This window comes from Stenella coeruleoalba (genome assembly GCF_951394435.1).
Source record: "Stenella coeruleoalba genome assembly, chromosome: 10".
NCBI lineage: Eukaryota > Metazoa > Chordata > Mammalia > Artiodactyla > Delphinidae > Stenella > Stenella coeruleoalba.
This window is the reverse complement of record NC_137156.1, coordinates 65121557-65149060: the sequence shown is the minus strand read 5'-3', so window position 1 is coordinate 65149060 and position 27504 is coordinate 65121557. Positions and strand designations below refer to the sequence as shown.

At 38.0% G+C, this 27504-nt stretch overlaps 1 protein-coding gene across 3 annotated transcripts in view; it reads left to right on the top strand.

Annotated features, from left to right (window-relative positions):
• The window catches only part of SMARCC1 (SWI/SNF related BAF chromatin remodeling complex subunit C1), a gene marked incomplete at its 5' end in the record, with an annotated part of 203228 nt that overhangs the window by 58630 nt on the left and 117094 nt on the right, over positions 1–27504 (top strand). For all 3 annotated transcript variants that reach the window (XM_079933951.1, XM_079933950.1, XM_079933949.1), the window contains 5 exons: positions 2125–2206; positions 3359–3451; positions 6572–6641; positions 14080–14149; positions 17453–17528. In XM_079933951.1, coding sequence (XP_079790077.1) covers positions 2125–2206; positions 3359–3451; positions 6572–6641; positions 14080–14149; positions 17453–17528 — 391 coding nt within the window. The remainder of the gene's footprint in view (positions 1–2124; positions 2207–3358; positions 3452–6571; positions 6642–14079; positions 14150–17452; positions 17529–27504) is intronic.

Sequence of the window (27504 nt, the reverse complement as noted above, 5' to 3'; positions counted from 1 at the left end):
TCTCTGTGAATAATAAGTAAACTCTTTAAGTAAGCAGTTCTGTAAGTGATGCATTCTTGGATCTAGTCCTGTATTATCAGAAGCCCATGAAAGAGCGACCCCTTCTTTAGAAAGGGGAGACACTTAAATGTCTCTACTTTTATTGTGCTGAAAGAACCAATGGAAGGCTGTCAGCTGTAATAGCGTTGTCCTGGTCAGTTGATTGCTAATCTTTTGTCTTGCCAGTTAATGCAGATTGCTTGGAATTTCTGACCTACCCCTTCCTCAAAAGAGGTTAGGGAAGAAGGATACTCAAAAACATAAAAAAAAAAGGGGGGGGGAGGTGAGATTTAAGGAAAAGTTCTGTGTATCAAGGATAAATCAAGATACAGTTATTGGGCTTCCCATCCGGAGCCTGTGCTCCGCAACTGGAGAGGCCACAACAGTGAGAGGCCCGCGTATCACAAAAAAAAAAAAGAAGATAGTTATCTGGGATGGAGGTCGCTCTTATCTATAAATGTTATTTTAAAATCTAACTAGTTCTATTCTGAATTACCTGTATCTGTGCTTTAGTGGACACTTTGCTTAATTTCTTAATTGGCATTACTTTAGGAAATGTTTCAGTCTTAGCACAGTAATGAAAAAGTCATAATAAATAAATATTAGACCTTGGTCAGAATAAAGCCACACATTCCATTATCCACAGGGCTGTATAGGTCAGAAAACCTGGTCCTTGTCCTCAAGGCATCTAATGCAATGTCTTACCAGCAAAATGACTGGGGCTGTAACAGCAGGCGCACATGATGTATTAGTAACATGAAGGAAGACAGCAATAGCTTCATAGAGGAAGAGACTGGAGGATTGATTCTGGAAGTGATAGTATCAAGCCCTTGAGTGGGTGGTGACATTCTAGAAAGGCTGCAGAGTTAGAAATGTTGGAGGTGTGGGGAGCATCTGCAGGATAAAACAGGATGACCTGAGGATTAAGAGCATGAGCTCTGGACTCAAACTGCTTAATCCTAGTTAGTGCATGCTAGTAATGATTTAAAAAAAAATTATAACCATGATGAACATTTATTGATCACTTGCTAATAGATTAAGCATAAGCACTCTGCTAAGTTCTTAACATGTATACTTCATGTAACCTTCACAAAAACCCTTAGGGCCCATTGTATTCATGAAGAAATTGATCCTTGTATCAGTAAATCACTCAAGACTACATAAAGATGGGATCAGGATTAGAACCCATAGCAGTTTGACTTCACAGCCAACACTCATTCACTAAGCTATACTCCTCTCCCTGGAATTAAAATGGAACAAAAGCAAAGTAAATGTTGAATAAAAAATAATGAGGAAAGGAGCATTCAGATTTGTAAAGATTTAACCCTATGGAAATGACTAAGAATAGGCAAAGACAACACCCCCATGTTATGCTTGGGTACTTAGATAAAGAGACATTGGGGAAGGGTTTCAAATAAAGGTAAATAGACGAATTTTACCACATTTGGGACAATAGTAGGCTCTAAGAGAATTACAGGCATTGTTGAATTTGAACAGATGACTTTTAAGCATATGTAAAGTAGATAGACTTTCCATATACTTGAAGAGTGGTATAGTAGTTCACTGTCTTTGGATCTGTGGATTACTGTATGATGTAAAATATCTTAGGTTTAAGGAAAACAGGGGATACTTCTTGGAATTGGTAGATCATTTTGACTGGAGTAGATCTTAATGTCATAAAATTTAATGTTTTATGAAGGTGTTGACACTGTGATTTCTTATACTGCTGAGAATATCATACTTTTTTTTTTTTTTTTTTTAACGGTATGCGGGCCTCTCACCGCTGCGGCATCTCCCGCCGCGGGGCACAGACTCCGGACGCGCAGGCTCAGTGGCCATGGCTCACGGGCCCAGCCGCTCCGCGGCACGCAGGATCCTCCCGGAACGGGGCACAAACCCGTGTCCCCTGCATTGGCAGGTGGACTCTCAACCACTGCGCCACCAGAGAAGCCCTATCATACATTTTGTAGAGTGCTATTTTAATTTCCAGATCTTTCCAACTCATTTGCATTGGATACTAAAACCAAGTTTTCACTTTTGTTTAAGGTGGGAGACAAATTACCTGATGATTTTCTTCTCTTACAGGCGGAGGTTTGATCTACAGAATCCATCCCGAATGGATCGTAATGTTGAAATGTTTATGAACATTGAAAAAACATTGGTGCAGGTAACTCAAAGTTAGATTATTAAAATTTTTTTCTTTTAGTATACTTTCATTTCTAAGATTGGCTTTATTAGATTGCCAAAAGATCAAAGGAAGAAAAGTTTTCTGAAATCTATTATTTTTACGGGTTTTTGGGGATTAGAGCTACAAAGAATGACTAAAGCTTGTCATTTATAGAATATTTTTTCTTAAACTTTTGGTAAAATAATCTATGATATTTTTCTTTATTAATTTCATCTAATCCATTATTTGAATCTTTCATATTTAATATAAGTATTCTCTCATTCTACTAGTCCCTTGTGTATACAGTCATTTTCTTTGTTTTGTTTTGGATTTGTTTCATGGTTGTACCATAAATATAAATCTTATTTCCCCAACTAGATTATAACGTGGAGAAGAGAACACTTAATTTTCTTCTTTTCTTTCTTAGTGTTTTTATTGATAGGTAATTTTTAGTGATCACTGAATAACCTTCCTGGGGAGAGGCAGCTGGCAATTCTGCTAGGTATTATCATTAACTTAATGCCTGAAACTTGTCTCACAGACTATTAACTTGGAGAAATAACTGAGTGGTTTTTGTTTTTTGGTTGATTTTTGGTGATAGTTTGGGGAGTTAATATGCATGTTTTAATCATTGCTATTTATAAGATTAGAAATGGGGGAAAAGAGCTATAATCCACAGTTTTGATATTTTAAGTAACTTAGATGATGAGCCAAAATGGGCATCCCTCCCCACGTATTCTCCCCCAACCTCCACCTCCTAGGTTAGGTGAAAATGCTACATTAGACTTAGACTGTTAAGGTAAGTTCTTACTTACCTTAGACTGTTAAGATAAGTAAGACTACGAGGATTAATTTATCAGGATGGTACCTTAATGAAAAAGATAATGAATTTCTCTAGGTCACGAGTCTCAGCAGTGTTTTGTGCAGGTGTACCTAGCTGCAGAGAAGGGATCTGGGAATGGCATTAAGTGGCCTGCTGAACACCTAGGTTTTATATTGAAATAAGACTTGTACATTCTCTACCAAAGTACGTCTTCCTATTTTAAGCAGTATGGCTTTGAGTGCCAACTTTTGCCATTAGGGTAAATGCATAAATAATGTGACATTATTTCAAAACCAAAAGAATTTCAAAATCTGTTCTTTTATCCTCAGAGCAATTGTCTGACCAGACCCAACATCTACCTCATTCCAGACATTGATCTGAAGTTGGCTAATAAATTGAAAGATATAATCAAACGACATCAGGTAATATACACGATCACTTCAGAAGCATTGTGTAGTATAAAATTCTTGTGAATCTCAGCTATAATACCTTTTGATATCTGTACATATATGCATTAAGTGAAAGTTTTCTCTCTTTTTGTTCTTATAGTACCAAGTTTTCTTCTCTCTCCACTCACCTCCAGTTCTTAGCCTAGAATAGCATTTTCCCGCTACCATTATTGAGATATAATTGACATATAACACTGTGTAAATTTAAGGTGTAGAGTGTGATGATTTGATACATGTATGTATCCTAGAGTAGCATTTAATAAAGTCATTGGTATGGATTCATCATAGTCTTTTTTTTTGTTTTTTTTTTTGTTTTTTTTTTTTTTTTTGCGGTATGCGGGCTTCCCACTGTTGTGGCTTCTCCCGTTGCGGAGCACAGGCTCCGGATGCGCAGGCTCAGCGGCTATGGCTCCCGGGCCCAGTCGCTCTGTGGCATGTGGGATCTTCCCGGACCGGGGCATGAACCCGTGTCCCCTGCATCGGCAGGCGGACTCTCAACAACTGCGCCACCAGGGAAGCCCCATCATAGTCTTACTATGAAATATGTTTATGTAGAGTTAAAGAGACCAGCATACTGTGCATCACCATAAAGTCAAACAGAGTGAGAGCTGGTGACACAGTTGTTGGTAGGAGGAGATCAAATATTACCTCAAGTAAACCTGCCTCCCCCCATTATATGTATTGTATTTATATTTGTAGCTTTGAAAAACTGACTGGAAAATTCTGTTTTCCCCATAAGCTTACCTTGTCTTGGTTTACATGTACCAGTGCTATATCCTGTCATCTTCACCTCCTTTCTCTAACTTCATTTTAGGCGAAGACCTTGCATATTTATGCATGTGTAGGTCTGTGACTACGTATGTGGTTAAACTGTAAGCAAACTTTTGTCATGGTAAAGTAGCTGAGGATACTCAGAAGATAATTCTTTGAAATATCATTTGAATGACAGTTTTACCAATTCTTAGAATTAGTTGAGAAGCCTCATGAAATATCTGTCTTTTTTCTGCTGCAAGAGAAATTGCTGGTTGAATTATGTTTTAGCATTTAGTAAAATATCTTCCAAGTTCTCAAAGCAAATATTTCTAATATTGGGTTGGCCAATAAGTTCATTCGGGTTTTTGGTAAGATGGTATGGAAAAACCCGAACGAACTTTTTGGCCAACCCAGTACTTCTTAAAATTGGAGCTTGAGTACAGTCTTTTTCCTACGTATAACATCTGTACCAAAGAGAAGGGTAATAGGATTGTGCCTTCAGTTCAAGCAGTCTGAAGTCTACTTCTTTTTTTTTTTTTTTACTAGCATATGACTTTGAACAAATCACTTAACCTTTTCTCTTTTAGACTATCTCTTTATTGGAGTGACTGTCAAGTATAGCTTAATTACAGGTGGAATGTTAGAGGGCATACGTGGAACAGGTTAACCAGCTGATTGTTGATTTCAAGCTGAAATTATATACTGTTATTGCTACCAAATCATCCTGGGAAAAGTTTATGTATTTTCCTACAATTTATACTGAACATTTATTGCTGTCATATTTCTTAAGAAATCTGACTTAGTGATTACTTTCTAGGGATAACCTCCAGTGAGATATAAAGATCTTCCCAGTTTCATAGAATGTTAGGGAAGAGATCCTAAAAGCTAATAATAATACCATTATTGAATACTGATGATCAGGTGTTTGCTCAAGCATTTAAAATGCATTAATAACTCCATTGATTGAGCACTTACAGTGTGCCTGTCACTGTTGTTAGCTCATTGTGTCTATTAACTTAGTCCTAACAAAATTCTTGTGAAATAGGTTTTATTGTTACCAGTCTATTTTACAGAAGACACTGAAGCACAAAAAAACTAGATACTTGCCCATGTCATGTTAAGTAGTATATGGTGGAGCTAAGGTGCAAACCCAGGCCTCTCTGATGGACTCCAGAGGCCAAAGTCCTCAACAGTGTGCTCTTCTGACTGTTGCCTCGCACATTAGATGTTGACATTCCCTTTTCAGCCTCTCCTCTGACTGTTAAAAGTGTGCTCAAACACTTCTAGTGATTAAAAATTCCTTTCCTTATTCGGTAGCTACTTCATCTTTATTTATTTATTTATTTTCTTAATCTTTAGATAGCCCTAAATATAAGAAGCTTAGAGTTTTCCTGCAGCTGAAAATAACATTATTATGTTTTTCTAATTGTCGTATTTAGTAAATATTCATTGTCAAAAACAAAAATTAGGTAATATGTTAATGTGCTACTTACACCTGATTTTAAGACTTCTCATCATTCTTCTGGTCTCTAGAATGAGCACTTTTGTGTCTGAATGACTTCCAAGTCATGTTCTAGACTGTATGTAGTATTATAGCTGTGGCCTAGCTAGAACTTGACTTTAGCATTCTAACATTGACTTAAAACAATGGACACATACATGCTAGAGTGAAGTCAAATGTCCATCCTGTATGTATGTAGCCCTAGGTTATGTCTCATGGCTATAAACTTGCATTGATTTACTTCAAGTAATATTGATAATTTGTGATGACTTTGGAGGAACTTTCAGAATTAGTTGGAGGTATTCAAATTACTGATAAGGTTAGCCAGAGAAAGAGAGAGAGATACAAAGAGAATTAGCTGGGGACTTCCCTGGCGGTCCAGTGGTTGAGACCTTGCCTTCTGTGCAGGGGGTATGGGTTCCATGACTGGTTCCAGGAGCTAAGATCCCACATGCCTCGCGGCCAAAAAACCAAAACAAAAAACAGAAGCAATATTGTAAAAAATTCAATAAATATTTAAAAAAAAAGTCCACATCAAAAAAAGTCTTTAAAAAAAAAGCAACAAAGAAAATTAGCAAAGAGGTATTTATATTATTTTCCTATTCAACGATGTAAACTGTGTCTATGGATAATTTATTTTTGTTTTTTCTTGTTAATCACCATCTCTTTCCTTGACTAAAATAATGAAAATATTATAGTTTTAAAATACTGCTCTCAAAAAAATATAAAAAGTAGAATAATGCCTTTATAATTCTTAGGCAGTTTGCATCTGGCAAGACGTCTCATAGTTTGTTTGCCATATGTTTTATTTTTACATTACTTCTTCATTTGCTTTCCAGGGGACATTTACTGATGAGAAGTCAAAAGCTTCCCACCACATTTATCCATATCCTTCCTCACAAGAGGATGGTAAGTTAGTTTTTGGTTATGAACTGATAAACTGATACTTTACTAGATTTTAAATTATATTAGCAGAGGTTTAAATAATATAACCAGCTTTAAAAAAATAAGAGACTTTCAAATATTAAATAAATATCATAGATGATTTAAATTTGTAGTTTTTTATTTTTTTGCTGAGTTAGGCTTAGCAAACTAATTCTGTGATGTCCAGTTTTCTGATCATTAGACTTATTTCTTTGTTGGTAATCATTATCTGGGTGTTAAGTCTAGGCAAGCCTTATACATTATATGTTAACTATGTTTATGTTTGCCATATCTCTTGTGTTCTGAAAATTAAGAGAAATTGCAAGACAGAAGAACATCTCTTGGGAAGATTGGCTTACTGACTGTCTAAACAGGGCCCCTCAGCAATATTTTTTTAATTAATTAATTAATTAATATTTATTTTTTATTGGTCTCAGGCAACCAGCTCTTGGTTTCATTGAATTTCTCTAATGCTTTGCTCTTTTCTATTTGATCGATTGCCACTCTGATCTTTTATTTCCTTTCTGCTGCCTACTTTGGATTGAATTGTTGTTCTTTTTTTTTTTTAATTAATTTATTTTTGGCTGTGTTGGGTCTTCGTTGCTGTACGTGGGCTTTCTCTAGTTGCGGGGAGGGAGAGCTACTCTTCGTTGAGGTGTGTGGGCTTCTCATTGCGGTGGCTACTCTTGTTGCGGAGCACAGGCTCTAGATGCGTGGGCTTCAGTAGTTGTGGCTCGTGGGCTCTAGAGCACAGGCTTAGCAGTTGTGATGCATGGGCTTAGTTGCTCCGTGGCATGTGGGATCTTCCCGGACCAGGGTTTGAGACCATGTCCACTGCATTGGCAGGCAGAGTCCTTATTTATTTATTTATTTTTTTCTGTATGCGGGCCTCTCACTTTTGTGGCCTCTCCCGTTGCGGAGCACAGGCTCCGGACGCGCAGGCCTAGCGGCCATGGCTCACAGGCCCAGCTGCTCCGCGGCATGTGGGATCTTCCCGGACCAGGACACGAACCCGCGTCCCCTGCATCGGCAGGCAGACTCTCAACCACTGCGCCACCAGGGAAAGCCGGGCAGGCAGATTCTTAACCACTGCGCCACTAGGGAAGCCCTCAGCAATATTTTAGTTTGGTGAATTTATAATGGTTCAGATCAGAATCTCCAACTGTGCTATCATAAAAGTTGATTTTGTCATTGGCCAGAGTTCATTAGATCTATGGAAACTGATTTGTGCTAACGGTTCTTTCAAGGGTTTGAAAGTTGGGAAACAAACTATGAATTAACTAACAAGGTTAATTAATTTAGATGGAGAAATAGATCTCTTATAGGGATCAAGTCTTCTTGTAAACACAGCATATCTGTGTAGGACATCTATATAAGAAGCCAAATAACATCAGATTTGAATGGCTAATTACCTGATGCTGAGTGTTTTTTCCTGACCAGTGCAGTTTTGCTAGAAGTCAGTAACAAAAAGATTACGAGATAATCCCTGATGCTTGAAAATTAAGAAATATATTGCCATATAATCCTTAGGTCAAAGAAGAAATTACAATAGAAATAGAATATCTTTGGAGCTGAATAATTATGAAGTGAATAATAAAGTGCGAGAACATTAAATTTTGTAGGATGCAGCTGAAGCTGTGCCCAGAGGGAAATTTATATCTTTAAATGCATATATTAGGAAAAAAGAAAGACTGAAAAATCAATGGTCCATAAGAAATTTATCTCAATAAATTAGAAAACAACAGCAAGTTAAACCTAAAGGAAGAAGGAAATAAATAGTAAAGATAAGTGCAAAAGTTTATGGAGTAGAAAATATACAATAGCAAGGTGATCAGCAATCTCAGAAATGGTTCTTAGAAAAAACTAATAAGGCTGTTAAAGTCGTGCTGCAAATAAACGAGAAAAAGAGAAAGAATAATGTCAGGAATGGAAGGGGGACATCACTACAGATCCAACAGATATTACAAACAGTTGTAAGAGGTTAGGTTGGTTGGTTGGTTGGTTGCTTGCTTGTGTGTTTGGTGTCAAACCTAAGAAACTATTGGCTAATCCAGTGTCATAAAGTTTTATAACTGTCTTTTCTTCTAAGAGTTGTATAGTTTTATCTGTGACATTTAAGTCATTTCATCATCAGTTTTGATGCTGAAAGCTTGATTTTATTTGTAACAGTCATAATTTTAGCTCTATGATTATGATGCTTTTACAAAGTGTGAAACTTCACTCTGCCTTCAGTGTTTAATTGATAGTTTCTCAGATTTTATCCTGTTAGGTAATAGCAATCGGTTTCCACTAGATGGAGGTGGTGAATAGCTGTTTATGATAGCCTTCTGTTGCTGGCTGACTCTTTTTCACTAATAAGGCTGGTATAAAACATGTAGGTTGTGAACTTTTTGGAAAAAAAAATTGCCTTTTAACAAAAGATGTGAACTGTAATTGTTACATCTAGATACTTAATGATTCCTTATTCATGCTGGTTTTGTTTTTCTCCTTTGTTTAGTACAGCCTTGATTACTATATACTAATGCTTGCTTGGTATTGCTATCAGTAGTAGAGTTATTAGGAGATAGAATTTAAATTTTAATTTTAATACATTGGAAGTTATTTTTTAATGTAAAATGTGATTCTTCACACTATAGGATTTACCTTAGAATAACTGGCTGTCAGGTAAATGTTGACTCTCGATGAAGCTCTCTGTTGGGCTCCGTACAGGTACTGTTTTAGATAAGTGTGCGGATGATAACAATACCAGCCACAACACATTACAAACCATGTTGTAAAACCCTTGCAAATGCAGTATACCTTTTATGAAGATTAGTTAAGTTTAAAATAAAAGGTGACATTTAAAATATTAGTAATATTTTGAGTATGGCATGCTAGAAGGGGGTATAAATTAAGCAAAAGCATAGAGGCAATAAATTATGAAATTTGAGGAAAAGCAAATGGCAAAGTTTGGCTGTGTGTCTTAGATAGTGGGAAATAAGTGGGTAGGTGAGAGGACCTGTGTCTGGTTTAAAGAGGCTTGTTTTTATTTGGTGAATGAGGGAGAGGGTAGACAAATTTTGATGATTTTGGTGAAGAGAAGCTTGCAACTATGGCTGTAGTAGGAAAATTTTCCTGGGAGCTGATTTCTGGGATATCAGATACTTGGAGACTGGTTAGAGAACAGGACCCATTGGGAAGCTCTGAATTAAATTGCTGAGTGAGGGGGTACGTTAATCATTGGATGGGATAAATTCATATATCAGGAGAGTAAAGGAGATAGGTGGCAAACCAGGATGGTCCATATCTTAACAGTCAAGGGAAAATAAGGAAAGGAAAGCATTTCCGAACAAATGAGGTAGGCAGTGGAATTTTTCTACAAAGAAATCAAAGTGAAGCCTAAGACAGGGCATTTGGTCAGTCAGGAAATAATTTGGGAATGAAATTTCAGTAACTTGGAAATGAGAGCAAGTTGTAGAGTTGGTGGAATATCACTGGTTTCCCAGGATTTATGGCAGAGAAAAGAAAGTGGAGGATGGCACCCACCAGACGGTTTGGGTTTTGTCTTTCAGTGGTGGCTTTACAGTGTATTTATTTCTGGGCAGAGCAAAAGTAAATTGAAGCGCATAGTTGAGTTGAGACCTGGTAGGGATAAAGGGCTTGGTTTAAGAACATAGGTTGAATTACTGGTTTTAGCAGAAGGAATATGTAGTTCCTCAGAGAAGAAAATAAATGAAGAGAATTCTTAAAAATTGACATACTGTTTAGAAGAGGAAAACAGACTAAATTTTGTTCAAAATAAATTATTTAGATGGACAGATAAGTCCCTTCGGTTTTCTTATCTGTTTGCAATTCTTTTTTCTTGTTCATCTGACTTGATAGTTTTAAATGGCCAGGTTTTAAAAATTTTTCCTTTATATTGGAGTATAGGTGATTAACAATGTTGTGTTAGTTTCAGGTATACAGAAAAGTGATTAAGTTATACATATACTTGTATCTTCAAATGGCCAGTGTTTGAGTTTGCTGTTTATTTCTTCTGATTGGCCAGGTCTGATGTTGAACCCCTCTAGAGAATTTTTCAGTTTTGTTATTATATTCTTCAACTCCAGAATTTCTGTTTGGTTCTTTTTTATAGTTTCAGTCTCTTTGTTGATGTTCTTAATATTGTTCATATATTGTTTTCCTAATTTTGTTTAGTTGTTTAACTGTGTTCTCTTGTAGTACCTTGAGGCTCTTTAAAACGGTTATTTTGAATTTGTCAGGTAATCCATAGATCTTTGTTTTTTTAGGGTTGGCTTTTGAGATTCATTTTATTCCTTGGATTGGGCCATTTTCCCTTTCTCTTTCTGTGTCTTGTTATTTTCTGCTGTGTTTATATATTTGTTTGTTGGCTGCATTGGGTCTTCGTTGCAGTGCATGGGCTTCTCGTTGTGGTGGCTTCTCTTGTTGCGGAGCACGGCTGTAGGTGCACGAGCTTCAGTGTTTGTGGCACGCGGGCTCAGTAGTTGTGGCTCGAGGGCTCTAGAGCGCAGCCTCAATAGTTGTAGCACACGGGCTTAGCTACTCCATGGCATGTGGGATCTTCCCGGACCAGGGCTCGAACCCATGTTCCCTGCATTGGCAGGTGGATTCTTAACCACTGCACCACCATGGAAGTCCCTTCTGCTTTGTTTGTTTTGTGCGTTTGAAAAAACAGCCACATCTCCCAGTTTTTATGGTCTGGCTTTGTACAGGGGAAGACCTTCACCAGTCAGCTCAACTTGAGATCCTGGCATCCCTCAAACAGTTTCTGGGCTTGAGTATGTAATTTCTCAGTTAGAGAGGTTTGCTGGCTCTTCTTTCAGGATCTTATAATCTCTTGCTCTCTCTAGTGTCTGTCTGCTGTACCACAAGTTTGCTGTTGCTGCAGCAAGCCACTGAGTGAACCCTCTTTGATCTCTGGGGTGCCCAGGCTTCCAGAGTATGCTGGTTCCCCATCAGCACTCTGAGTTAGTTAAGACAGAAACCTGTCCCTTGGGCAGCCCACCTAAAAGCCAGAACACTGGATGTTTATTCCCTCTAATTTTTCCCTGCCAAGGAAGAAGTTGGGTTCCGTGTGCTTTCTCCTCATCACAGCAAGCTGAGCCAGCCATCTGTGGCACTGTGTTTCTCTGGTGCTACAGTAAACCTCTGAGCTCTTTTTTCTTCTCTGTGACTACCGCACATCCAAAATATGCCAATTCCATTAGTGTTCCAAGTCAGGTGAGACAGATTAGTCCCTTGGCAGCCCCCTGAAAAGTAGGAACGTTGAACACACATCCGTTCTTCTCTTCAGCCCAAGGGAGAAGCTGAGAGCTGAGCTTTTCCTCGTGATCCTTCTGAGCTCTGCTGGCTTGGGGGAATTGTAATTGTGGTTGATATGAAATGACTTTTCTTACTGTTTCAATGCAGCTGTTCTCGACTTTGAGCTTCCCTGGGGTAGTGCGACTTCTTAATTGGTTTCCGGGCTTTCTGGATAGCATATTGTTAAGTCGTCTCTGGTGGAACAAAGTCTGAGCCTTCCTGTTTGCCACTTTGGTGACATCACTTCCTGTGTGTTATTTCCTTTTATGGTCAAATAACATTCCATTGTATGAATATACTACCTTTTGTTTAGCCAATGGAAAGTTGATGGACATTTATTTATAATAATAATGACATTATGTTTATGTACAAGTTATTGTGTGGACTTATGTTTCCAATTCTCTTATGTTTATACCTAGACAATGAATTGCTGAGTCATACTGGCAACTCTATGTTAAACATTTTGAGATACTGCCAGCCTGTTTCCCAAAGTGGTTGTACCATTTTACAGTCCCATCAGCATTGTATGAAGATACCAATTTTGCTACATCCTCATCAACACTTTTTATTTCCTGGTTTTTAATATTAGCCTTTCTAGTGAGTGTCAGTATCTCTTTGTGATTTTGATTTGCATTTCTCTAATTGTTAATGAATTCCAAGTATCTTTGCATGTGCTTTTTGGACATTTGTATATCTTCTTTGGAGAAATGTCTATTCAGGTCCTTTGCCTATTTTTTGTTGGATTATTTGTCTTTTTATTGTTAGTTGCAAGAGCTGTTTATATATTCTGAGTTTGGACTAAATTTTACTTGTAAAATTGAGTTTTTTTATACTGATTCTGTGTAACTTATTGTCATTTCCGGGAATAGTGTGAATTCACATCTCTAACTTTTAGTTATTTCTGCTACTGGGAAAATTTTCAAAGACAGTCAATGTCACAGTCTTTATAAAAGTCAGCTGTAGAAAGGATAGATATTCTTTTTTCTTTACCTCCTAAAGCTGCACAACCTTTGAGATAGATTTTGTATTCTATGTAAAAGACAGCTCTTACTAGAGAGTCTCAGTATATTTTATTTATACAGAGCGAGTTCTGAAAGGCCCAGTGGCCTTTTCACTTTTTCCTTGGCCATCTTGGGATATCAGGTTAAGGAACAGGGCCTGATTTCTTTCAAGATAGTAAGGTGAGCAGTTGGATACTTAAAAAAGGGCATAGGCATGTGGCCTTCATGGCTTTAGCCAGTGAAGGTGGGGCTATTTCATGTTGAAATTGGCAATGAGAAGCCAATTTTACTTGGCTGATTTCACTTAGTTTTTCTATTTTGCTATTATGTGAGGTTCAAGGGGCTTACCTCATCATTTCCCTTTTAGTACTAGAAACAAGTTTTCTAAGCTAAATTTAGACTACCAAAGGAATCATCCCAAGTACTGAAATGGAGATGTGATTCAACTGTGATTAAATCAACAAGAATCATGTGATTATATAAATTTGCACCTATCTTTGGTAAGGAAACTTGAAATCAAAATATCTACGTTATGTGATCATATTGTTTACACTCTTGTTGGGAGGACTATATTAACAGATAGGAAGTCATTAAAGAATAATAAAAATAGTATTACTGTTAAAACCTTTGATGTAGCACTATAAAGTGCTATAGGACACCAGAGAAAGTGGATCTGGAGGAAAAAGAATAGTTGGTAAAACTTTCATCAAGGAGATGAAGCATGACTTACACCTTGAACGATGTGTAGTAATTGCAGAGCTTCACAGAAAAAGGGAGGAGAGGTTCTGTATGGGAAATGAGGCAGTAAAGAATATAGTGATACTGATTTGGATGGATCTGGAGACAAATAGGCAGGTGGATGGGAGGGGAGAATATTTTAAATACTGAAGTAGACAGTTGGCTTTGTCAAGAGCGGTGGATAATAGGCCTAGAATCTAGTAAGTCTGAATACACAGCTGAAAAACTTCCCCTTAGTATGGCAGATAACATTCAATTAGGAGGAAGGATTTTGGGGAGGAGCTTACTAGCAAACCAAAAACTCTAGGTAAAAGTTAAGTCTAAGTAATAGTTTATGCATTTGTTTTGTTAGATTGACTAAAGCTTTTCTTTTTCCCTTTCAGAAGAGTGGTTGAGACCTGTGATGAGAAAAGACAAGCAGGTGTTAGTGCATTGGGGGTTTTACCCAGACAGGTAATGTTGATATGTCCTTACATCTGGTATAAAGAGTTTTGTCAGTGCAAGCCAGAGTTATTTATATATAGTTTCGCTTTCTGAATAGCGACAATTTTGTTGATTTGTTTCAGTCATTGAACTCACTTCTTTTGAGTATTCTCTTACTGACTTCCTTATTTATTAAGTTATGGAGTTCAGTGAAGTCACAGGCTTTATTTATCTTAAACTGATATGTTTGCTGTGTTTGCCAAAAGAGTCCTTCAGTATGGTATTAGACTGCTAATTTAGATTTGTTTCCTTTAAGAAATGAATTTTTCTTCTGGGTATTTTATGACTGGTTAGTTTTATTTTATTTATTTATTTTAAAATACCTATGCCATTCTATTATGGATGAAGTTATGTTATGTCTAAAATGAAGTATATATCATAACTCATACAGTGTTTCAGTATCTAAATATGCATAAAGAATATTATAAACAAGAACAAACGTCAGTGAGAATGGTGGTTATTGTTTAATGAAAATTATGCCTGCATAGGGGGCATTTAGGAATAAGGATAACCTTTCATGTACTTCATCTTCTTAAACCTATGGTAGAGCTGTTTAAGTGTTCATTTCACTATTTTCAAGTGGAGAGACTCTCGGTTGTGGGTTTTTCATGTCAGACCAGTCTTCTTTCATCTGTATCCACATCCACTTCTAGCCCTACCATATTTTTGGAAGCAAATCCCAAACATATCATTTCAATATTTCAATAATAAATATTTCAGTATGTATTTCTGAAAGATAAGGACTCATTAAAAAAAAATAAGCACAATACCACTGTCAAACCTAAAAAAATTAACAGAATTCCTTAATGTCAAATATCAAGTCATTGTTGTCATATGATATATTTGATTGATTGATAAGATTGGTATTTGTTGGAATTAGAATTTAAACACATCTTGTGATTAGTTGATATGTTTCTTAAGTATTTTTCAGTTTATAGGTTCTCCCTGTGGGGAAGCCCACCCCGCCTTACAGTGTATTACTTAAGAAACCAGGTTGTTTGTCCTGCAGAGTTTACCACAGTGTGGAATTTTTTATGGCATCACTGTGGTGTATTTGAACATGTTTCTCCATTCTCTGGAGTTGATCAGAATCTATTTCAGTTTAGGGAAGGAACAAGACTTGCATAGGTGTGTGTTCTTCATCAGGAGACATATAATGTCTGGTTATGTGTTGTTTTGAAGTTAATCTATTTGAGTGACTTTATTTTACTTATAAATATATTTTTTGAGGAAGAAATATGTCTTTAGATATCTTCAAATTTTTAAGAATATATTCACAGTTTTCATACAAGTTGAGTTAATTAGAACCAAATCAAGTCAGCTTGCTTATCAACCTTTTTTGAACCATAATTGACCACTTTACATGAACTAACATTTTTTTTTAATTAGTAATATTTAAGTAAATACTTTCTAGAGAACATTTCTTATTTCGAGGCTTTAGGTATTCATGACACTATTAAAACAAACTTTTCAGTATCATAGGAACTATTACAGGAACTCAGCTTGCCTTTGAAACACTTCGGTGGAAACTCAAATTTATGACAAACTACATAAAGTATAGGATTGAGATGAATTTTATAGTAACACGTTATAAGACATGTTAGCTTGTTTGCTAGCCTTTTGTTTATGTATCAAATAAACTATAATGGCTGGCTCATGTGCTGCCTTCTCAAGGGGCCTTGTTAGTTCACTTTCTTAACTATAGTTTGTGCCCTCACTTCTTATTGTAACATTTTCTTGTCAAGACTTAAAGAATATAAGGTTTTTAATTTTTTTTACTCACCATTGCAGTCTTTACCTGGAATAGTTAATTAATTGGCAAAGGAACTTTTTTTCTCCAACTCATGTTTAAATGTTCCTAGAAAACTTACCAGAGTGCTGTTAATAGGTCTGTTGAGCTGTACTTGTTCCAAATGCTTTTCAGCTGACTTCTGAGAAGTGGCTAAAGGAAGCCAATGCTTGTTACTATACTTATATTTCATTTAGATATCACTTAGCTTTATAATAATTTATTGGCCAGTATAGGAGCATTGATAAAATTTTAATTTGGTAGGTAATTTTATGCTTATTTCAAAATTGTGGAGTAGGGGGAGTGATTTATATCAGTGAGCTGGATTTCACTGATAAGAGAACCATTGAGCAAAGACATGTGAAGATAGGAGGGAGTGAGCTAGATGGATATCTGGGTAATGAGGAGCATATGTAAAGGGCATGATGTGGCCACCATCTGATAGTCAAAGCGTACCACTAAAGCCCAGGTGGGTCGAATAAAACATGAGTGAGGGGAGAGTACTAGGAGATGAGGTCATAGGACCAGATCATGAAGCCTTGGCAAACCACTGTACGGATTTTGACTTTTAACTCTGAGTTCGGTGGGAGCTGGAAGGTTTTGAACAGTTGGACTTAGTTTTTTAAAGGATTGCTCTGGTTGCTATGTGAAAAATGGACTCCCAGGGCCTTTGGGTCAACATGGAAGTTATATAGATCCTAAACATATTTTGAAGGTGAAAGTGGTAGAAGTTGTTGATAGTTTGATTATAGGATGTAATTCAGAGTGAAGTCAAGGATATCTTGCAAGTATTTTGGCCAGAACAACTGGAAAAGTGGAATTGGCATTTCCTGAGAGGAGGATGATTGGCTAGATCATATTGTTTGAGTTGGGATGGCATTATATGTTGAATTTTGAGTGTATCAATATTGGGTTTGAAAGCTTTATTAGACATGTAATGAGAGATGTGGAATTGGCAGTTGAATTTATGAGTGCAGAATTCAGAGAATAGGGCAGGTATGAGATTTCAAGTCATCAGTATATGTTTGAAGGCATAGAACTGCATGAGATGATCATCAAGAGGATGAATAGGTCAGAGGATTGTTCCAAAAACTGAAACTTGGGGCCTTCCAGTGTTGAAGAGGTTTGGTAGGAGAGGAGAAACTGGCAGTGGAGACTGAAGAGAGAGGCTTGTGACTAGAAGGAATGCCAGATGATAGTACTGTCTTAGAGGACAAATAAGGGAAATGCTTTGAGGAGTGATCAACATGTTGAAATTCTGTGGACTGAGGCTTTTAAACTTTGGGTTTTACGACGTGAAGGTTACTGTAGACCTCTGCAGAAGAGATTTCTTGTCAGAGTGTTAGAGACAAAAGTATGTGATAATTTGTTATTACTGGATCCTAATAGCATTTTTAAAATGTATTTTTACCTCTTGATCAAAGTTTTTTCCGTGAATGAATTTGGGTTCTAATTTGTTTTTCCTTTTTTCATTTTCTTTACAGCTATGATACTTGGGTCCATAGTAATGATGTTGATGTGGAAATTGAAGATCCACCAATTCCAGAAAAGCCATGGAAGGTGAAAGATGCTTTTTAAAACAAAATTTATTCTTACATAACTTAATAGCCCTTCTTAGCTGTTCTCAACAGCAATGTTTTAAAGAGATACAGAACGATGATTCTTCCTTTCTTGTCATACTATTAAGAGATACCTATGGTCGAAGACCTCATTATCCAGGTCTTAGATCAGATATCTGCAGTGATGTTTGAGGAGACCCCAAAGGAAAGTTAGATTGTGGTTTGAGAAAGTTGAGAGTGTTAGGAGTGGAGTTGAACATCGTTGATGATGTCATTTAGGAAGGCTGGAAGCAGTGCCTTCGTGGCTTTTATTATGATACAGACTTCTCTTACGAATCATTTCTATTATAATGGTTTCAACTTTTAACGTGGAAATAATTTTGAAGGTGCAGGAATAATACAAAACAAAGTACTGTTTTATACTCTTATTCCAGATTCCCGTTGTTATTATCTTTAAAAAATATTTATATATTCATGTTTATTTGGTTGCACCAGGTCTTAGTTGTGGCTCGTGGGCTCCTTAGTTGCAGCACTCGGGGTCCTTAGTTGCAGCAGGTGGGCTCCTCAGTTGTGGCCTGTGGGCTCCTTAGTTGAGGCATGTGAGCTTCTTAGTTGTGGAATGCAAACTCTTAGTTAGCAGCATGTGTGTGGGATCTAGTTCCCTGACCAGGCATTGAAACTGGGCCCCCTGCATTGGGAGTGCAGAGTCTTAACCACTGTACCACCAGAGAAGTCCCCCCTGTTGTTAATTATTTAAATAATTTATTACCTGATACAGGGCCCATATTACATCTTCACCAGTTGTCCCACTGATATAATAAGCTTTATACTTAGTTTTTCCCCTGATCCAGGATCCAGTTCAGGATCACACACTGCATTTAGTTGTCACATTTCTTTAGTCTACTTTAATCTGGAACTTTCAGCCCTTCTTTTTTCTTCTATGACACTGGCATTTTAGAAGTATATAGGTCAGTTGTTGTTTTAGAATGTCCCTGAATTTTAGTTCATGTATTTCCTTATATTCAGGCTATGTATTTTTGGCTGCAGTACTCCATAACTAATATTGTGTCCTTCTCAGTGCATCATATTGGCAGCCTCATATTATCCATTTTTCCCATTATGGCTCATACTTTGATAATTTGTGAAGGTACTGTCTGCCTGGTTTTCCCACTGTAACATTACCATTTTTCTCATTGACATTTAAAATATTTTATAGGGAAATACTTTGAGACTACACAAATATACTTTTCTTCATTGAATTTGTGTCTGAAAGTTTGCTCATCCATTAATAATTTCTGTGACTGAATTAAGTTATTACTGGTGCTTTTCTAATTCTATCCATTCCATCTGTGCTTGCAGTTGGCATTTTGCAGCAGGGACAAGCTTTCCCTTCTCCCTTTATGTGTGTCTGTGGTCTATGCATTCACACAGCAGTGACATTACTACCATTCTTCATTTTGATGAATTATCTAAATTTGGCCAGTGGGAACGACTTTAAGCTGCCTCCTGTGACCTTTTGGCATTATTTGATGCATTTTTGCATATCTCCTACTTTCTGACACAAAAAGATGTTCCAAACTCCTTTTTTTTTTTTAAATTAATTTATTTAATTTTTGTTTATATTTGGCTGCGTTGGGTCTTCGTTGCTGCGCGCGGGCTTTGTCTAGTTGCGGTGAGCGGGGGCTACTTTTTGTTGCAGTGTGTGGGCTTCTCCTCGGGCTCCAGGTGCACGGGCTTCAGCAGTTGTGGCTCGCAGGCTCTAGAGCGCAGGCTCAGTAGTTGTGTTGCACAGGCTTAGTTGCTCCACGGCATGTGGGATCTTCCCAGACCACGGCTTGAGCCCGTGTCCCCTGCATTAGTAGGCAGATTCTTAACCACTGCGCCACCAGGGAAGCCCCCCAAACTCCTTTGTAATTTTCCCATCCCAGTCCCGGAATCAGTATTTTTACAGGGAGCTCTGCTCCTTTCCATGGGTGATTTTACATGATCTTTATTGACTTCTGTATCATGTAAGGAGCACTTAAATTGGATCAAAATGTTAGATTTTAGACCTGGTTCAACCTATTTCTAATTTGTGTGACTTTCAGAAAGACAGCCTTTGAGCTTTAGATTCCATATGAGGAAAATGGGATTAACCAAAATTAGTCTTTTTTTTTTTAAACACTTTATTTGGAAATAACTTCAAACTTACAGAAAAGTTGCAAGAAAAAGAATAGTACATGGCATACCTATATACCCTTTATCTAGATTTGCCTGTTACCATTTCACTCCCATTTTGATTTATCATTTATAGTCTATATCTGTTTATAAATATGTTTTTTCTGAATCATTTGAGATAAAGATGCATATATAATGGGCCTTTACTCCAATAAGTGTGTGTTTACTAGGATAAGAAATTCTCATACATAAGCACAGTAATCAAGTTCATTAAATTTAACATTGACACAATATTTTAGTCTACTAAAGTCCATATTCCAGTGTTGCCACTTGACCCAGTAATTTTTAATTTTTATTGGAGTATTGTTGATTTACAATGTTGTGTTAGTTTCTGCTGTACAGCAAAGTGAATCAGTTATACATAGACATATATCTACTCTTTTTAGACTCTGTTCCCATATAGGCCATTACGGAGTATTGAGTAAAGTTCCCTGTGCTATACAGTAGGTTCTTATTAGTTTTCTGTTTTATATATAGTAGTGTGTATATGTCAATAGCAATCTCCCAATTTATCCCCTCACTTTCCCCTTGGTAACCATAAGTTTGTTTTCTGTATCTGTGACTCTATTTCTGAATAGGTTCATTTGTACCATTTTTTTAGATTCCACATATAAGTGATATCATATGATATGTTTGTCTTTCTCACTGACTTACTTCACTCAGTATGAAAATCTCTAGATCCATCCATGTTGCTGCGAATGGCATTATTTCATTCTTTTTTATGGCTGAGTAGTATTCCATTGTATGTATATACCACATCTTCTTTATCCATTTCTCCGTCAATGAACATTTCATTGCTTCCATGTCCTGGCTGTTGTGAATAGTGCTGCAATGAATATTGGGGTACATACATCTTTTCGAATTATGGTTTTCTCTGGATATATGCCCAGGAGTGGGATTGCTAGATCATATGGTAGTTCTATTTCTGGTTTTTTAAGGAACCTCCATACTGTTCTGTACTGTGGCTGTACCAATTTACATTCCTACCCACCGTGTAGGAGGGTTCCCTTTTCTCCACATCCTCTCCAGCATTTATTGTTTGTAGTTTTTTTTTTTTTTTTTTTTTTTGCAGTATGTGGGCCTCCCACTGCTGTGGCCTCTCCCGTTGTGGAGCACAGGCTCCGGACGCCCAGGCCCAGTGGCCAAGGCTCACGGGCCCAGCCGCTCTGCGGCATGTGGGATCTTCCCTGACCGGGGCACAAACCCGTGTCCCCTGCATCGGCAGGCGGACTCTCAACCACTGCGCCACCAGGGAAGCCCGTGATCTTTTTTTTTTTTTTAAAAAATATATTTATTTATTTGGCTGTGCCAGGCCTTAGTTGCAGCACGTGGGATCTTCGTTGTGTCATGTGGGACCTTTAGTTGTGGCATGTGAACTCTTAGTTGCGGCATGTGGTATTTAGTTCCCAGACCAGGGATCGAACCCAGGCCCTGTACATTGGGAGCATGGAGTCTTAACCACTGGACCACCAGGGAAGTCCCTCCTCACTGGTGATCTTAATCACCCAGTTAAGGTGTTCTGTGATGGCTCCACTGTATGGTTACTTTTCCCCTCCATTTGCAACTTATAAACAATTTGTGAAAGATTCTTTAGACCATGGAGATATCCTCCTTCTCATCAAAATCCTCTCTCTGTCACCCAGGTTTAGCATCCACTTAGAATTCTTGCCTGAACCAGTCTTTTCTTTGATGATTACACAGCAATACTTTTCCACTCCAGCCCTTCCCTCCACATTTACCAGTTGGCTTTCAGAGTTCTGTAAGCAAGAGCCCTTCCTTTTCCCTCTTTTACTTATTTATTTGTCTGTTGTCAGTGTGAATTCATGGAATTGTAATTTTTCAGTGCTCAATAATTCATTACTTCAGTATTTTGTGCTGAAGTTGTTTCATATTTGGCCACTGGGAGCCCCTTCAGGCTGGCTTGTCATCCTTGTTGGTTTTTTTTTTTTAAGATTTTTTTGATGTGGACCATTTTTAAAGTCTTTATTGAATTTGTTACAGTATTGCTTCTGTTTTATGTTTTGGTTTTTTTGGCCATGAGGCATGTGGGATCTTAGCTCCCCGACCAGGGATTGAACCCGCACCCCCTACATTGTAAGGCGAAGTTTTAACCGCTTGACCACCAGGGAAGTCCTTGGCTTGTGATCCTTGTGACAAGCACTTGTCATTTTTGAGCACCTCCTTCAGGGCATAGTAGGATGTTCCAGGTTCATTTAGTACCTTCCATTCCTCATGCCTAGAATCAGGTGTTTCTCTGAGGCGCTCTCATTTCTTTCAGTAGGAGAAGGTATTAGAGACCAAGATCTGGGTACAGGTATGCTCAGTGCTACTGAAGTATCTTTGCTTCTAGGTCCTTTCTATTCAGAGCTATTATGTATCTGTAAATTCAAATGCAGACAGTAGTTGAGTACACATATGCGTGCATATACACATAATATATATATTTTAGAAATAATGAGGCCATAATGATACCTCCAGTTCTAATCTGTCCCCACAGTGTTCCTTTTTGCCCTCCTCTACTCCATATTTATATGTCTCTTCTTCTGAGAGTAAGAATCTTGGCTCCCAGCATCAACACGTTTATGAATACGTTCAAATTAGTTTCAGAATTGCTTTGCCCCTGCCACTACCATAAACAAAAGTACTAAAAGAGTTCAAGATATGTTTGTGGTTCTCCTGCTCCCCTAGCCCTGACCAAGACTGAGGGTGTATTATATATTGGCAAATAGTGTGTTCGTGAGTTACCTGGATGAACGTTTTTTCCCCTCCCTTCAGTGTGGTTTTTACTTATTTGAAGTATTGTTAAAGGTTTATTTCTTTCAGTTTGTTTTCAGTTTTGGTGTTTCCTCTCCCTCTTCCCATCCAAGCTGATTTAATTTTATATATATTTATTTTTTAAGATTTATTTATTATTTATTTGCCTGAGTCAGGTCTTAGTTGCCACACGCAGGGTCACCATTGCGGAGCGCGGGCTCTTCGTTGTGTGCGGGCTTCTCTCTAGTGGCGTGCGGGTTTTCTCTTCTCTAGTTGTGGCACACAGGCACGTGGGCCCTGTAGTTGTGGCGTGTGGGTTCCAGAGCGCATGGACTCTGTAATTTGTGGCACGCGGGCTCTAGTTGAGGTGCAGGAGCTCAGTAGTTGTGGCATACGGGCTTAGTTGCCCCGCGACATGTGGGATCTTAGTTTCCTGACCAGTGATCAAACCCGCGTCACCTGCATTGTAAGTCAGATTCTTTACCACTGGACCACCAGGGATCTCCCCAGTTTTATATTTTGAATATGTAGAATTCTAATGTGCTTTCAAAAAATGTATGCTTCCAAAAAATGTATACTTCCTCATGAGCTCATTCTATTCCCATCTCCCCATTCCTTGTAGAATAAACTTACTGTTTTCTGGCTTATCCTTCCTGTGTTTCTTTTTGCCAAAACATGTAGGTGTTTGCATATTTTTTTATTTCCCTCTTTTATACTTTGCCTTTTCTGCTTAATCTTTCCTGGAAACTCTTGGTGGTCATACCTTCACAGTGCTCCATTATACTTGGAAATGTGAATAGTTGCCATTACTTTAGAATTACAGACAAAGCTGCGATAAATAACCTTGTGCCGTATGTATTGCCTTATTTCTTTAAGGTGGATGCTCAAGGTAAATTTCTAAAATTAGAGTTGCTGTGTTGAGGAGTAAATTAAAATACATAGTTTTGTTAGATTCATGCCTCTACCATGGGAGTCTGCACGGTTTTGAATTCTTGTAAACAGTGAAGCCAGAGTGCCTCTTCCCTCATGGCCTCACCAAGAGAGTGGCGTCAAGCGTTTGAATTTTTGCAAATCCTGATATGTGAGAAATGGTATCCATGTTAATTTTAATTTGGTATCTCTTTTTGTGAGTGAAGTGAAGTTGAACATCTTTTTATATTTTCAAGGGTCTTTTTTAATGGTTTTTTTTTTTTTTTTTGCGGTACGCGGGCCTCTCACTGTTGTGGCCTCTCCCGTTGCGGAGCACAGGCTCCGGACGCGCAGGCTCAGCGGCCATGGCTCACGGGCCCAGCCGCTCTGCGGCATGTGGGATCTTCCCGGACCGGGGCACGAACCCGTGTCCCCTGCATCGGCAGGCGGACTCTCAACCACTGCGCCACTAGGGAAGCCCTTTAATGGTTTTTTTAAAAAATTTTTTTCTCGTTTTTCAGTTAGTTTTTTCTGTTGTCTCCTAGAGTAATAAAAGTTATTTAAATGTTTAGAGTATATTGCAAATATTTAGTTGTATTTTTTACTTTAGTTATGGTGGGGTTTTTTTGGTAGTTTTGAATTGAAGTATAGTTGATTTACAGTGTTGTGCCAATCTCTACTGTACAGCAAAGGGACCCAGTTATACACGTAGAGACATTGTTTTCTTTTTTTTTTAAATTAATTAATTTTTTTTGGCTATGTTGGGTTTCCATTGCTGCATGCGGGCTTTCTCTAGTTGAAGCGAGCAGGGGCTACTCTTCGTTGCGGTGCGCGGGCTTCTTATTGAGATGGCTTCTCTTGTTGCAGAGCATGGGCTCTAGGCACACAGCCTCAGTATTTGTGGCTTGCGGGCTCAGTAGTTGTGGCACGCGGGCTCAGTAGTTGTGGCGCACGGGCTTAGTTGCTCCGCGGCATGTGGGATCTTCCCAGACCAGGCCTCGAACCCGTGTCCCCTGCATTGGCAGGTGGGTTCTTAACCGCCATGCCACCGGGGGAGTCCGGAAAATGTTAACTTTTAAAATCCGGCCTTTCTTTGTTAGAAATAAACTTTTTACTTGACGTGTAGACTACAGAAAAATTTTTAACCATTCTTTTTGTGTCTCCATGTATGGGTTACAAATAAGTGCTGAATCCTCATTTAGAGTGCCAGTGCAACAATTGTTCCCTTGTGTGATGTTTCTGTGATTTTCACACACACTCTCCCCCTGATTCCTGGGTATAGTTTATTGGAATGACAAATTCTTATAAGGAATGAGGAAACTGGTAGCATTTCTTTGTCTTGTTTTTAGGAAAATAGAATGACTTTTTTAAAAAAATTATTTGTTTATTTATTTGGCTGCCTTGGGTCTTTGTTGCTGCGTGCGGGCTTTCTCTAGTTGAGGCAAGCGGAGGCCACTCTTCGTTGCAGGTGCATGCTTCTCATTGCAGTGGCTTCTCTTGTTGCGGAGCACGGGCTCCAGGCGAGCAGGCTTCAGTAGTTGTGGCACATGGGCTCAGTAGTTGTGGCTCGTGGGCTCTAGGGCACAGGCTCAGTAGTTGTGGTGCACGGGCTTAGCTGCTCCGCGGCATGTGGGATCTTCCCAGGCCAGGGCTAGAACCCATGTCCCCTGCATTGGCAGGCGGATTCTTAACCATGTGTCACCAGGGAAGTCCCTAGAATGACTTTTAAAGGAAAATACATTAGCTAAAGAATGCCCACCCTGCAATAAAAGCAATTACAAATACTTTAAATCAGTGGTTTTCAAACTTTGTTGATCATGTATGTCCAAGAAAGCAAAATTAGGAACTATTTACTTTTAAAAACAATATATTTATCTTATTTTTGGCTGTGTCGGGTCTTAGTTGTGGCATGTGACATCTGTATTGCAACATGTGGGATCTTTTGTTGCGACATGTGGGCTTCTCTCTAGTTGTGGCTCGCAAGCTCCAGAGAGCATGGGTTCTGTAGTTGCAGCCTGCTGGCTATCTAGTTGTGGCTCACGTGCTCAGTAGTTGCAGTGCATGGGGTTAGTTGCCCCGCAGCATGTAGGATCTTAGTTCCCTGACCAGGGATTGAACCCACGTTCCCTGCATTGGAAGGTGGATTTTTAACCACTGGACCACCAGGGAAGTCCCCTACTTCCTTTTATGTTTAGTTAACATATAAAATTATTCACTAGATATTTAAATAGTTACTGAGTATGTGGAATCTTTCATGTTTGTTTATTTTTTTGCTTTTATGTTTGTATTTACAAACTAAATTTAAAAAAATTTTTTTTAACTTTTTAGTTTATATTGGAATATAGCCGATTAACAATGTTGTGATAGTTTCAGGTGCACAGCAAAGAGACTTAACCATACATATATACATGTATCCATTCTCCCCCAGACTCCCCTCCCATCCAGGCTGCCACATAATATTGAGCAGAGTTCCCTGTGCTATACAGTAGGTCCTTGTTGGTTATCTTTTTAAAATTAATTTATTATATTTAAATACTTTTTCTTAATGTATCCTATGAAATCGAAATTGCAATTTGTGCTCACTGTTATCCATTTTAAGAATAAATGGATATGCTTTTCGTTAAAAGTCAAGTGTGTTATATACTTTATTTTTCTTCTTGAACTTGCATTTTTATTTTACCTTCAAGAGAATATAATCCTAGTATAATACTTTTTAATGCTTGAAGATCTTATCCCTGAAACCTAGAGAAAAGGAGCTAACTAAGCATGTCTTTAGTCAGAAAATTTGAACTGGGATTTTAGTTTCTCTATTATTGTATAAAACAATGCTTATGTATTGTTTTGTTGTTCTAGAGGAAATGTGATTGCTATGAGAAAGTTAGCACTTAATTTAAAATGTTAAATTGTGGATATTAACATTTATTAAATATGAATAATAAAAACAGATCACAGTTTTAAAAAACACCTGTGTACTTGCCACTCTCAAAAAAGAACATTACCATTACCATTGAAGCATTCCATGTTCATCCTTTGGCCTGCCCACTCAGAGCTAACCGTTATTCTGAATGTTTGGCTTGTCTTTTTTATGCAGTTTTACCACACACGCACACACACACACAAAACTACACAAATCCTGTTTTAGTTTTTACATTTAAAAAGCTTTAATATCAGTGTAATCATATTGTATTTTTTCGTGACTTGCCTTTTTGTTCAGCATCATTCATCTATAGTATATAGCAGTACAAGTAATCTCGTGTATGCATATGTCACAATATATCCATTGTAATGTGGGTGGGTGTGGTAGTTTCTACTTTAATGTACTATGAAAAATGCTACTATGAATTTTCCTGAACATACATCTTTTGTGTTTGTTCATAATGGAATTACTGGATCTTAGGGAATGCAAACATTCACTTTTTCTAAACAATGCCATATTGTTTCCAGATGGTTGTAAAAATTTATTTTGCTAAGGGTGTATAAGTTTTCTGGATGCTCTGTATCATGGACAGTGCTTGGTATATTCTTTTTTTTTTTTCCAATTTATTTTATTTATTTATTTTTGGCTGTGTTCGGTCTTCGTTGCTGTGTGCGGGCTTTCTCTAGTTGCAGCGAGCGGGGGCTACTCTTCATTGCAGTGCACAGGCTTCTCATTGTGGTGGCTTCTCTCGTTGTGGAGCATGGGCTCTAGGCGTGCGGGCTTCAGTAGTTGCGGCACACAGGCTCAGTAGTTGTGGCTCATGAGCTCTAGAGCACAGGCTCAGTAGTTGTGGTGCACGGGCTTAGTTGCTCCACAACATGTGGGATCTTCCCAGACCAGGGATCGAACCTGTGTCCCCTGCACTGGCGGGTGGATTCTCAACCACTGCGCCACCAGGGAAGGCCTGCTTGGTGTATTCTGACTTAGTGATATTTACTTATCTACTGGATGTGAAGTGGTGTTTCTTTAGGGTTTTAACTTGTATTTCTCTTATTACCAAATAGCTTTGCCATCTTTTCATGAATTCTTTGACCTTTGGTGTTTCTTCCTCTATGAAGTGCTCGTTTCCACCTTTTGCTTTTTTTTTTCCATTGCGTTGTCTTTTTCTTTGTGGGTGTTC